The sequence below is a fragment of the Bombina bombina genome, chromosome 3 (assembly GCF_027579735.1).
Source record: "Bombina bombina isolate aBomBom1 chromosome 3, aBomBom1.pri, whole genome shotgun sequence".
In the NCBI taxonomy this organism is placed as follows: Eukaryota; Metazoa; Chordata; class Amphibia; order Anura; family Bombinatoridae; genus Bombina; species Bombina bombina.
Window position 1 is genome coordinate 1,099,122,712 of NC_069501.1, and position 13,489 is coordinate 1,099,136,200.

Genomic DNA, 13,489 nt, shown 5'->3' on the forward strand with positions numbered 1-13,489 from the left:
TTTTTTGTGTTTTTTTATTATTATTATTATTATTATTATTATTATTATTATTGTTATTATTTTTTTTTTATTTTATTTTTTTTTTAAACCAGACCTAGATCCCAAGAAATCCATGTTAGTCTACCAGTGTTAGCTTGGCAGATTACCAGCAGTGAGGTCAACATGTAAATGGCTCTGACATTAGCAATTCAGAATCACTGCATACACATGAATGCTTATAGTGTACAAATGATTATAAGAATATTTGTTCTTATCAACATTCCATTATGTAAATCGAATTTCTACAATAATATTAATTTTTAACATTCGAGTTTGAACACATTCGCTCATCCCCAACTCCACAGGAGTGAGCACAATGCTTTCTATATGACACACATGAACTAGTACTGTCCATCTTTGAAACACTGTCAAAATGCACTGAGATAAGAGAGGCGGCCATCAAAGGCTTAGAAATTAGCATATGAGCCTATCTAAGTTTAGTTTTCAACAAAGAATAGAATTAGAACAAAGCAAATGATGATAAAAGTAAATTGGAAAGTTGTTTAAAATTGCATTCCTTATCTAAATCATGAAAGTTTAATTTTGACTAGACTGTCCCTTTAAGCACAATCTAAATCACTGCTGTAAAATTTAGTGTGTTTTAAAACCAGAAGTAAACCATTATTATTATATTATAGCATGAAAGAAGCGCAACAGGCATATACATTCGGATCATTTATGAGTATCTTGAATGCAGAGAAGGCGGCCGTTTGCAGCAATTCACCTCTTTCAAAGTCAGGATTTCGTCTTGTGAAAGTGGCAATACACTAAAACTGGATTTGCACTTTCAGAAGAAGAAATCCGGCCCTGAAAAGAACCAATTGCTGCAAGTGGCCGCCTTCTTCGGCATTCCGGAAACTCATGAATGATCCAAATGGAAACGCTATTGCACACCCTCGGTATTTAGTACACCCTTAGCCTATTGCGCAAGCGATATCCCAACATGAAGTTTACTGCCAACCTCCCCCATAGAAGTCTGTTATGTGAGGAATTTAGCACCCCCACGATATCCAACATGAAGAGACTGTCACACAAGTGATAAAAAATAACTTTGGACTTATTATATATGAGTGCAAATATTAGAAAATGTATAGATTGGGACTGGAGTGAATATTAAAGCACAATTGCACTAACATTTTTGTGCTTCACTTGTAATCTAGGCCTTACTGTTTATATAATATTGATTTATAAAGGCTTAAAAATATTTTATGTGTAAGTTTTAATTGACTGATTAAACATTTTAATATCAGTGGGGTTTTTTTTTTAATGTCAAAGGACATAAATGTGTAACACTTATCTCCATGATATAAACTAGGTTATTTGCATTATAGAGATTATAGTGTTATCTGTAATGTTTATTCACTTAGGCAAATGTAATAGCTGTTCTAATCTTATCTCAAAATGTTTAAAAAAAATTCCCTGTAAGAAAAATATAGTATTTATATATATTTTAAATATATATATATATATATATATATATATAATATATATATATATATATATATATATATATATATATATACATAATCATTGTTTTTTGTGCTTTATTTATTATTACAAGTATTATATTAGTGATTAGTGATTTTTTTTCATCTTTACTTTAGCAATGGAAAAGCACGCTGCTGCAGAGATGATGGACAACGCAATTGTGCGAAGTCTTGAAGAAGGAATACAGAAAAGCTTTTCTATATATAAATAAGGGATTGAGCACCGATGAAACGGGTTACAAAGAAGAGGCTCGTAACTATTATAAGCAAGGACAGGAGCATTTACTAAGAGGATTAAGTATCTCCTTGCAGGGACCTGAGTGTGTTGGCCCAGCTTGGGATTCTGCCAGACAAATGCAAGCTAAGATGCAGGAAACTTTGCAGAATGTTAATACACGACTGGGTATCTTGCAGCAAAGAATGCCTTCTGCTCCAGTGAATCCTGCTCTGCCCAATGCATCAGCACAAGTACCCCCGTCTGTACCCAGAACTGCCTTCTAAGGACAAAGATAGGCCAGAAAGACCACCCCCTCCCCAAAGCTCTTGCCATACCACCACCATCATGCCCAGTGAATGGCGCCTCCCCAGTTCCAGGAAATGAGCCTGTGCCATTAATGAGTACTCTTGTACCAACAGTTGAACCTCCCGGCTTACACCCCCACAGGCAACAGAAGGGCATTACACTGTTTCTTATGGGACAGAGTCTGGAGAACTTTCTACAGTAGGAGATGATTTCTACTCTATGCCAACTCAACCTCCACCAGTGCAGTCCCTGGGGGTGGATGCTGAGGAACTGATACTTATCCCCCGAGGTGTTCAAATTTTTTTTTGTTACTCCTGATGGACAAGTCAGTGCTCCCTCATATCCAGGATATCTCCGTATTATAAAGTTTATGGACACCACGAGTGAACTGGCACAGAATCGGCCACCAGCCTTCCTTCAGGTAAGCTTTAAATCAGCTGTTAGATATTAAAGTATGAAAATATTAGCTGCAACTTTTTAACATATTTTAAATCACAGGATCATATTGATTGCTTGCAGCAAGTTATATTATTTCCTATATATATATATATATTATATATTATATATATATTATAATATATTATATATATATATATATATATATATATATATATATATATATATATATATATATATATATATATATAATCATAAGAATATCCAATTGTGTTTGCGCAAGAGTAGGGTTTTGGGTTTTCCCCCCACTTTTCTTTGCTCCATCTATGGGGAATACGTGAACTGCACGCAATATTGTAAGTTGGCTTTTTGTGCTCGTCGGGTTAGCGCGAGAGGGAAAACAGTATACTTTTAACACATAATACGAGCGCTACCGACAAGCATAAAAAACTTACTTCTAGCGCAGTTGACGCTTGAGCGGGGAGCATTAAATACTGCTCCACTTGTAATCTGGCACTAAATGTTAAATATTTCTGTAAACTTATTTTAGATTTTGTGTAGACAGTAGTTTTAAATAGAGTAGTTTTTTAATTAAGTAGTTTTAATTAGAAATGTAGTTATTGAAATGTAACTATGGGCTGTTTCGTGCTTAAAACAAGCTACATGGGTCAAAACGTGTAATTTACAGTATAATGTGCAATATAAACCTCATAAACACAGATTAATGAATCATGGGATTTTTATAGCATTAAAATAAATGGACTCCCGGTTATAAAAGCCCATAAATCACAATAGAAGGCTTTTATCTATTTTATAGATTAACAAGTCCATTTATGTATATGATTATGTATTACCATTTTATAACATTACCTGGAAATACACAGCATATATATAAAAAAAATAGCATTTTATATTTTATATAAGAATACAACATTGTTAGGGAAGTTTACATGAACATTTATTCAGTTTATCTTTCTAGCTTCTTTATAAAAAAGCCCTGAGCTCAGTCATACAGAGCAATGAACTGCCTTTATATTATATGTGGACCATTTATTCATTTTAAATGCATAAAAATTATTATTTCTTTATTTTTTTAAAACCAACATTTGTGTAGTTCACAATCACTCTTTGTCCAGTTACAAAGAAATTCTTCACTGCCAGCACATTCTTAATTCGGTATTTGGGACAGCCTGTTACCCTTCTTTATTGTTCGTTATTACAAACAAAACACAAATTTATAAAAATGTGCCACTAAAAACACAGAGGCCACAGCAATGGATTAGCAGTCAATTAACACAAAAGTACACAAAGACGCAGGGCTGTAAAATATGTCTTTTTGGGAGAAAAAAAAAAGTTCGTAGAGGAACTATAACAGCCTACTCTATTATAGATCGGCTAACTTAATATTTGTTTATTAGTTTTGCTTTTTATAACTACTCACAAGTGTGCAATACTTCCCAACACAGAGAAAAACAAGCATATCATTTTAGTGGCAACTGAAGTTACTTAACAAAAAAATGTACATATGAGTATGTTACATGAGAATTCATTATTTAGCCACATCCTAAAAATCATTAGTAGCATAATCGTTAGTTATTTTAATACAAGAATATTATCTTCACATAGGTGTGACATATACTGAAAACAAAAGCTTAGGGCATAGATATCTTCCATTACTCTTTGGCATTCAGAAGAAGGTCTGGAAGTAATTTTCTTTATAAGTGCTGCAGTAATATTTGTGAGAAACAAAGAAACAATTTTTAAAAATTACAGACAAACAAGTTGCAAAGCCACAGTTCATGGTAAATTGCATAGATTTTTTTTTTTTCCACTTTAGCACATACTTTTATTTATTTTTACAAAGTCTATCTACATCTTCCCCGATTCTTGGTCAGATTGGGATGTTTTGGTAGAGGTAGCCTGCAAGCTGGTATTGGAATGCTCTGCTAGATTGAACACTTGGGGTCACTGCCTGCTTATTTATGTATTTATTTTTAAATGCTGCACTATTATTACTCATTGTGGTCTTTATGATGTATGCTGGGAATTTTATATCCTAGTACATGCATTTGAGATTGCAATGTTAGCGAAATATACAAGTGTGGTTTTCTGGTAAAAAACATATGGAATGAAGGGCAGAATGGAGGTAGAACATCAGGGACCAAACTCAAATGATATCACCTTGACAACCTCATAATAATTAGATTTGTTGAGCACCTGCTTTAGATCCAAGCCTTCAACACCAGCTGCTACTGCCACAAAACCCTTTAGGATCTACACAATAACCCTATCAATAACCCCCCCCCCCCCAAGTTAACTTCTTCATCCCAGACCCCAAGTAATCTTAACCTTGACCTTGCACTGTTCCTTAAACTCTATCTCAATGACGACACCTTACCAGTACCACCCTTGGACTCCCTGTATTCTGTTCATGTCGTAATGTTTCCATCTTCCCCTGTACCCAATCAATCTGTTTCCTTGTGCCAGTAGATAGCATAAACCTTATATCTTAACCCCATTTTGCCTATCTTAACAATTCAATCCAGCTATATGGATACAATCAGTGGCCTCAGTACTTGCAGAGTTTCAGCCACAATCTTAAATAATAACGCACATGTTATTTATCTACCTACTAGAAATATTGATGTAATGGTTTAATAACTCAAAGCGCTAAGTCTAAAAAGTCTTAAAAAGAAAAACTGAGCATGATCAATCTGATTAAATTGCCTTTATTTATTACCGTTGTAGGTGCCTTGGGGGTATGACATGCATAGTCCTGATGATACAAATAATATTGTCTGTGTCTCTTTCAGGTCTGTGATTGGCTGTATCCCCTCATTTGCACCCAGTCTCCTGTCCTGCGTTCTAACACTGGAGCCTACATGTTTCCTGATTTGATGAGCCAGGTGCCTGGGTCCTATGTCGGAGTGGTGCTGTCTGCTGAGTTTGCCTCCAGCTGACCTAGAGCTCTTTGAGGATCTGCTAAGACAGATGTCTGATCTGAGAATACAGGTAATGAAATATGCCAGAGACCAAACCTGTCAGTTGTTTCAGTATTGCTTTTAACAGTGTGTACTCTAGTAAAGGGACACTAAAAACATTAAATGCACCTCCCTTTTTATCATGAGAGCTGCCATTTTGGAACCTAGGTTACACTGCAGGTATCTGAAGGAGAGTTACTGCACATATGCAAACAGGTTAACACTAGACGAAAGCTACATTTCAACATGGCGGCACCCATAACCATAGGGAGGCAGGAAATAACCTCAGTACTAGGCTTATAAAATGTATTTAGTGTTTAATGTCCCTTGAATCTTGGGCATTGTAAAAACTGAAATAAAATTGCAATTAAAGGTATTTTAGCACAATTAGTTATTTCTATATTTTAAATGACAAGTTAATGTCCCCAGGCAATATGTAATTATATTCATGGCATGTGTTAAGTTAATTTCACTTTGTTAATAATTCATTTTAAAGTCAACTTGTTTAAAAGGACATAATAGTGCAAATTGCTTGCATATGGGGCCGATTATCTATTCCTCGCCAGATTAGACATCGTTTTTCACACTTACCCTCGCAGGGACTGCCCTGGTGGAATTATCTTAAAAAAGGACCGTACCCTGAGAGTTGCGAGATGTCTCCTATTGAAATTAATGAAGCTCGCTGGAAAGGGACACTTCACTGTGTAGGGGAAAAGTTAGCAGTGAGCAGGGAATGCACTATAAAAATTAAATCCTGCAGCCAATATACATCACATTACACTGCTTTCTGCATATAGCATCATACAATCGCATATATTTCCATATGCATATGTTTTTCTATTAGGGTTCTAAGTATTTGAATATTTGATAAAAGCTCGCCACCTTTCATTTGCTAGACAAAACCGTGAGAACTGAAGCCTGGAAATGTTTAGAGAATTTTTGTAGGATTTGAGAGAAAATGTCATATACACCTATGGAAAAGCCCATTTTCAACCCATTTTACTAAAAACAACAATTACACTTTGTATTTTTTACTTATAAATACAAACTTTTATGCGTTCTTTGCACACCTAGAGTACTTAAATTACTATTTAAGCTGTGCATATTTAATAACATTTATTTCTGTGTAATTTTACATACACATTTCACGTTTTTGATTAAATTACGATTTCTGCTGAACAATTTTGTTTCAATTTTTGATGCACCCTAATACATTTTTTCCTGTGTATTTTTAATGTTAATGGTTACATTATTAATTTTGTATTTTTTAAATTACGATTTTCATTGTGCACATTTGTCATGTGTGCATCTCCTTCCCATACGAAAATGCGGTATACGCCCCTTAGCGAGACTCCCAGTTTTAAGGGTTTATAGAATTCTACCAGGGAAATAGAAGACCTGGTGAGCATTCTTAAAGAATCTCACCAGCCCCCAGAGACCTTTAGATAAATGGCCCCTATGTGTTTAACCTCTACATTAAACCCCACATTTTTATTTCATGATTTCTTTCACGATAGAGCATACGATTTTAAACAATTTTCCAATGTACTTCTGTTTTATATTTGTTTTGTTCTCTTGTATATTTTGTTGAAAAGAACGACTAGGTAGGCTGTTGGAGCAGCAATGCACTACTGGGAGCTAGCTGATTATCGTGGATGTACATTTATGCCTCCTGTCTTAAGCTCATCAGATGTGGACAGCTAGCTCCCAGTAGTGCATTGTTTGTGTTTAAAATAAGAATACCAAGAGAATGAAGCAAATTTGATAATATAAATAAATTAGAAAGTTGTTTAAATTGTAAGTTCTATCTAGGGATAGACCGATATCGTTTTTTCAGTGCCGATACCGATACCGATTATTGGCCGCCTTTCAGGCCGATAACAGTGCTCAATATTCTGTACATTTTAAAGTGTGGAAAAACAACACAATTTCTACAACAAATCTGATATAAACTGAACATGCTTATTAACATTTTTAAACATTAAAAGTAAACAACTGGGAAAAATAAAGTGCTTGAAAATTAGTTATTAAAAGGCTTCCCAGAACATAGAAAAAGGGCATAAAATCCCTTTAGACTGCACACTGATATAAAATTAAATTTTAAGTCCCTACTGCAAAGCTAGATACTACACGATTTCTTCAATACTCCCAGTTAAAGGACCAGTAAATACAGTAGATTTGCATAATCAACAAATACAAGATAAAAATACAATGCAATAATCTTTGTCTGAACTTCAAATGAGTAGTAGATTTTTTACTGGCATATTTCAAAGTTATGTCTATTTCCACTCCCCCTGTATCATGTGACAGCCATCAGCCAATCACAAATGCATATACATATATTCTGTGAATTCTTGCACATGCTCAGTAGGAACTGGTGACTCAAAAGGTGTAAATATAAAAAGACTGTGCACATTTTGTTAATGGAAGTAATTAGAAAGTTGTTTAAAATTGCATGCTCTATATAAATCATGAAAGTTACATTTTGACTTGAGTGTCCCTTTAAGTAGAAAAAACATTATAGTGCAGAAAGCATAACATTTCAGCATGTTCTCCTGTTAAACGTCTTCTGTTTCTTTCATATATTGCTGCCACCTTCACTATAAACACGCTCACTTAGTACACTTTACAGATAAGGGTTAAAAGTAAAGTAAATATATATACAGTCGTATGCAAAAGTTTAGGCACCCCTGACAATTCCCATGATTTCATTTATAAATAATGGGGTGTTGGGATCAGCAATGAAGAGTGGCAACATGGGGGCCTCAAAACAACTCTCAAATGACCTGAAAACAAAGATTGTTCAACATTATGTTTTAGGGGAAGGCTACAACAAGCTATTGCAGAGATTTAAGCTGTCAGTGTACAATGTGAGGAACATAGTGAGGAAATGGAAGACCACAGGCACATTTCTTGTTAAGGCCAGAAGTGGCAGGCCAAGTAAAATATCGGAGAGGCAAAGGCAAAGGATGGGCGGAGAACGTCAAAAACAGCCCACAGACCACCTCCAAAGACATACAACTTTATCTTGCTGCAGATGGTGTCACAGTGCATCGTTCAACAATTCAGCGCACTTTGCACAAGGAGAAGCTGTATGGGAGGGTGATGCAGAAGAAGGTTTTTCTGCACACACGCCACAAACAGTTGCTTGAGGTATGCAAACGCACATTTGGACAAGCCAGCTTCATTTTGGAAGAAGGTGCTGTGGACTGATGAAACAAAGATTGAGTTATTTGGTCATAACAAGGGGCGTTATGCATGGCGGCAAAAGAACACAGTGTTCCAAGACAAACACTTGCTACCCACAGTAAAATTTGGTGGATGTTCCATCATGCTGTGGGGCTGTGTGGCCAGTGCCAGTTGTGTGTGTGTGTGTGTGTGTGTGTATATATATATATATATATATATATATATATATATATATATATATATATATATATAGTATATATATATATATATATATATATATATAATATATATATATATATATATATACACACACACACACACTGCCACTTGACAGGGAAAGATAGGGCATGCTGGAATATCAGTGCTAAATTTTATTTATTTGCTTTAATTTTTAATATGCTCATATATTTACTGCATTGCAAATACCTTCCCTGGTACTGAGGAGTGGACTATAAGTTTCTTTGGCCTAGATTTAGAGTTGGGCGGTAGCTGTCAAAACCAGCGTTACAGGCTCCTAACGCTGGTTTTGGGCTACCGCTGGTATTTAGAGTCAGTCAGGAAAGGGGTCTAACGCTCACTTTCCAGCCGCGACTTTTCCATACTGCAGAACCCCTTAAAGACAATTGCGTATCCTATCTTTTCAATGGGATCTTTCTAATGCCGGTATTTAGAGTCGTGTCTGAAGTGAGCGTTAGAAATCTAACGACAAAACTCCAGCCGCAGAAAAAAGTCAGTAGTTAAGAGCTTTCTGGGCTAACGCCGGTTTAATAAAGCTCTTACCTACTGTGCTCTAAAGTACACTAACACCCATAAACTACCTATGTACCCTAAACCGAGGTCCCCCCACATCGCCCGACACTCTATTAAATTTTTGTAACCCCTAATCTGCCGACCGCAACGCCGCTGCCACCTACATTATCCCTATGAACCCTAATCTGCCTGCCCCTAACACCGCCGACCCCTATATTATATTTATTAACCCCTAATCTGCCCCCCTCAACGTCGCCTCCACCTGCCTACACTTATTAAACCCTAATCTGCCGAGCGGACCGCACCGCTACTATAATAAAGTTATTAACCCCTAATCCGCCTCACTCCCGCCTCAATAACCCTATAATAAATAGTATTAACCCCTAATCTGCCCTCCCTAACATCGCCGACACCTAACTTCAATTATTAACCCCTAATCTGCCGACCAAATCTCGCCGCTACTGTAATAAATGGATTAACCCCTAAAGCTAAGTCTAACCCTAACACTAACACCCCCCTAAGTTAAATATAATTTAAATCTAATGAAATAAATTAACTCTTATTAAATAAATTATTCCTATTTAAAGCTAAATACTTACCTGTAAAATAAACCCTAATATAGCTACAATACAAATTATAATTATATTATAGCTATTTTAGGATTAATATTTATTTTACAGGCAACTTTGTATTTATTTTAACCAGGTACAATAGCTATTAAATAGTTAATAACTATTTAGTAGCTAAAATAGTTAAAAATAATTACAAAATTACCTGTAAAATTAATCCTAACCTAAGTTACAATTAAACCTAACACTACACTATCAATAAATTAATTAAATACAATACCTACAATTATCTACAATTAAACCGTAACACTACACTATCAATAAATGAATTAAATAAAATACCTACAAATAAATACAATTAAATAAACTAACTAAAGTACAAAAAATAAAAAAGAACTAAGTTACAAAAAATAAAAAAATATTTACAAACATTAGAAAAATATTACAACAATTTTAAACTAATTACACCTACTCTAAGCCCCCTAATAAAATAACAAAGCCCCCCCAAAATAAAAAAATGCCCCTACCCTATTCTAAATTAAAAAAGTTCAAAGCTCTTTTACCTTACCAGCCCTGAAAAGGGCCCTTTGCGGGGCATGCCCCAAAGAATTCAGCTCTTTTGCCTGTAAAATAAACACATACAATACCCCCCCCCCCAACATTACAACCCACCACCCACATACCCCTAATCTAACCCAAACCCCCCTTAAATAAACCTAACACTAAGCCCCTGAAGATCTCCCTACCTTGTCGTCACCTCACCGGGTTCACCGATCGGTCCAGAAGAGGGTCCGAAGTCTTGATCCAAGCGGCGGCTGAAGAACTCCCATCATCGGGCTGAAGTCGGAAGTCCATCATCGGGATGAAGTCTTCTATCAAGCCGCATCTTCAATCTTCTTTCTTCCCGGAGCGGAGCCATCTTCTTCCAAGCCGACGCGGAACATCCTCTTCAAGCGACGCCTACTCGCCGAATGACGGTTTCCTTTAAATGACGTCATCCAAGATGGCGTCACTCGAATTCCGATTGGCTGATAGGATTCTATCAGCCAATCGGAATTAAGGTAGGAATATTCTGATTGGCTGATGGAATCAGTCCAATCAGATTCAAGTTCAATCCGATTGGCTAATTGGATCAGCCAATCAGATTGAGCTCGCATTCTATTGGCTGTTCCGATCAGCCAATAGAATGCGAGCTCAATCTGATTGGCTGATTGATCAGCCAATCGGATTGAACTTGAATCTGATTGGCTGATTCCATCAGCCATCAGAATATTCCTACCTTATTCCGATTGGCTGATAGAATCCTATCAGCCATTCGGAATTCGAGGGACGCCATCTTGGATGACGTCATTAAAAGGAACCGTCATTCGGCGAGTAGGCGTCGCTTGCAGAGGATGTTCCGCTTCGGCTTGGAAGAAGATGGCTCCGCTCCGCTCAGGAAGAAAGAAGATTGAAGATGCGGCTTGATAGAAGACTTTCATCCCGATGATGGACTTCCGACTTCAGCCCGATGATGGAGTTCTTCAGCCGCCGCTTGGATCAAGACTTCGGACCCTCTTCTGGACCGATCGGTGAACCCGGTGAGTGAAGACAAGGTAGGGAGATCTTCAGGGGCTTAGTGTTAGGTTTATTTAAGGGGGGTTTGGGTTAGATTAGGGGTATTTGGGGGCCATGCCCGCAAAGGGCCCTGTTCAGGGCTGGTAAGGTAAAAGAGCTTTGAACTTTTTTAATTTAGAATAGGGTAGGGCATTTTTTTCTTTTGAGGGGGCTTTGTTATTTTATTAGGGGGCTTAGAGTAGGTGTAATTAGTTTAAAATTGTTGTAATATTTTTCTAATGTTTGTAAATATTTTTTTATTTTTTGTAACTTAGTTCTTTTTTATTTTTTGTACTTTAGTTAGTTTATTTAATTGTATTTATTTGTAGGTATTTTATTTAATTAATTTATTGATAGTGTAGTGTTAGGTTTAATTGTAGATAATTGTAGGTATTGTATTTAATTAATTTATTGATAGTGTAGTGTTAGGTTTAATTGTAACTTAGGTTAGGATTTATTTTACAGGTAATTTGTAATTATTTTAACAATTTTAGCTATTAAATAGTTCTTAACTATTTAATAGCTATTGTACCTGGTTAAAATAAATACAAAGTTGCCTGTAAAATAAATATTAATCCTAAAATAGCTATAATATAATTATAATTTATATTGTAGCTATATTAGGGTTTATTTTACAGGTAATTATTTAGCTTTAAATAGGAATAATTTATTTAATAAGAGTTAATTTATTTGCTTAGATTTAAATTATATTTAACTTAGGGGGGTGTTAGTGTTAGGGTTAGACTTAGCTTTAGGGGTTAATACATTTATTACAGTAGCGGCGAGATTCGGTCGGCAGATTAGGGGTAATAATTGAAGTTAGGTGTCGGCGATGTTAGGGAGGGCAGATTAGGGGTTAATACTAATTAATTATAGGGTTATTGAGGCGGGAGTGAGGCGGATTAGGGGTTAATAACTTTATTATAGTAGCGGTGCGGTCCGCTCGGCAGATTAGGGGTTAATAAGTGTAGGCAGGTGGAGGCGACGTTGTGGGGGGCAGATTAGGGGTTAATAAATATAATATAGGGGTCGGCGGTGTTGGGGGCAGCAGATTAGGGGTACACAGAGATAATGTAGGTAGCGGCGGTTTACGGACGGCTGATTAGGGGTTAAAAAAATATGCAGGGGGTCAGCAATAGCGGGGGCGGCAGATTAGGGGTTAATAAGTGTAAGGTTAGGGGTGTTTAGACTCGGGGTACATGTTAGAGTGTTAGGTGCAGACGTAGGAAGTGTTTCCCCATAGACAACAATGGGGCTGCGTTAAGAGCTGAATGCTGCTTTTTTGCAGGTGTTAGGTTTTTTTTCAGCTCAAAATGCCCCATTGTTTTCTATGGGGATATCGTGCACGAGCACGTTTTTGAAGCTGGCCGCGTCCGTAAGCACCGCTGGTATCTAGAGTTGCAGTGGCGTTAAATTATGCTCTACGCTCCCTTTTTGGAGCCTAACGCAGTGAAAACCCAGCCATTCTGTGAACTCTAAATACCAGCGGTATTTAAAAGGTGCGGGAGAAAAAAAGCACGCGTAGCTAACGCACCCCTTTGGCCGCCAAACTCTAAATCTAGGCGTTTATTATTTCACTTATGAGCAGTTTTATACATGTGTAACAGCGCCAACTAATGGTCAGAGCATTGTTATCCACTGCTAGAGAATATTGATACTAGTCTCCTATACTACATAGCTTTCTACTCAAAGTTTGTTTTTGTGGACAGTTATTGATGTGCCTGAACTATCATTTTTTTATTTTTTTTTTTCTATGCCCATCAAAGGGGAAATAAAATATTTAAATTAAAAAATCATCACTATAAGCAGTTTAGAGAAAAATGTTTGCAAATGTGTAACATTTATCAGAATGCAACCAATAATGTTCTATTTCTGACAGCAATTAGCAAGCAGATTGTGTGTATGTATTGCTCACCCCCCCTATGAGCAAATCAAAAGTAATTTATCTCTGTGTACTTC

The 13,489-nt window shown here is 36.3% G+C and overlaps 1 protein-coding gene across 1 annotated transcript in view; it reads left to right on the forward strand.

Moving 5' to 3' along the window:
* The first annotated feature begins 1,645 nt into the window (after positions 1-1,645).
* The window catches only part of SPART (spartin), a 34,298-nt gene continuing 22,454 nt past the window's right edge, over positions 1,646-13,489 (forward strand). Inside the window, 8 exon segments of the mRNA XM_053708440.1 lie at positions 1,646-1,705; positions 1,707-1,997; positions 1,999-2,067; positions 2,069-2,179; positions 2,182-2,349; positions 2,351-2,470; positions 5,259-5,390; positions 5,392-5,457. Of these exon segments, the coding sequence (XP_053564415.1) occupies positions 1,646-1,705; positions 1,707-1,997; positions 1,999-2,067; positions 2,069-2,179; positions 2,182-2,349; positions 2,351-2,470; positions 5,259-5,390; positions 5,392-5,457 (1,017 nt within the window).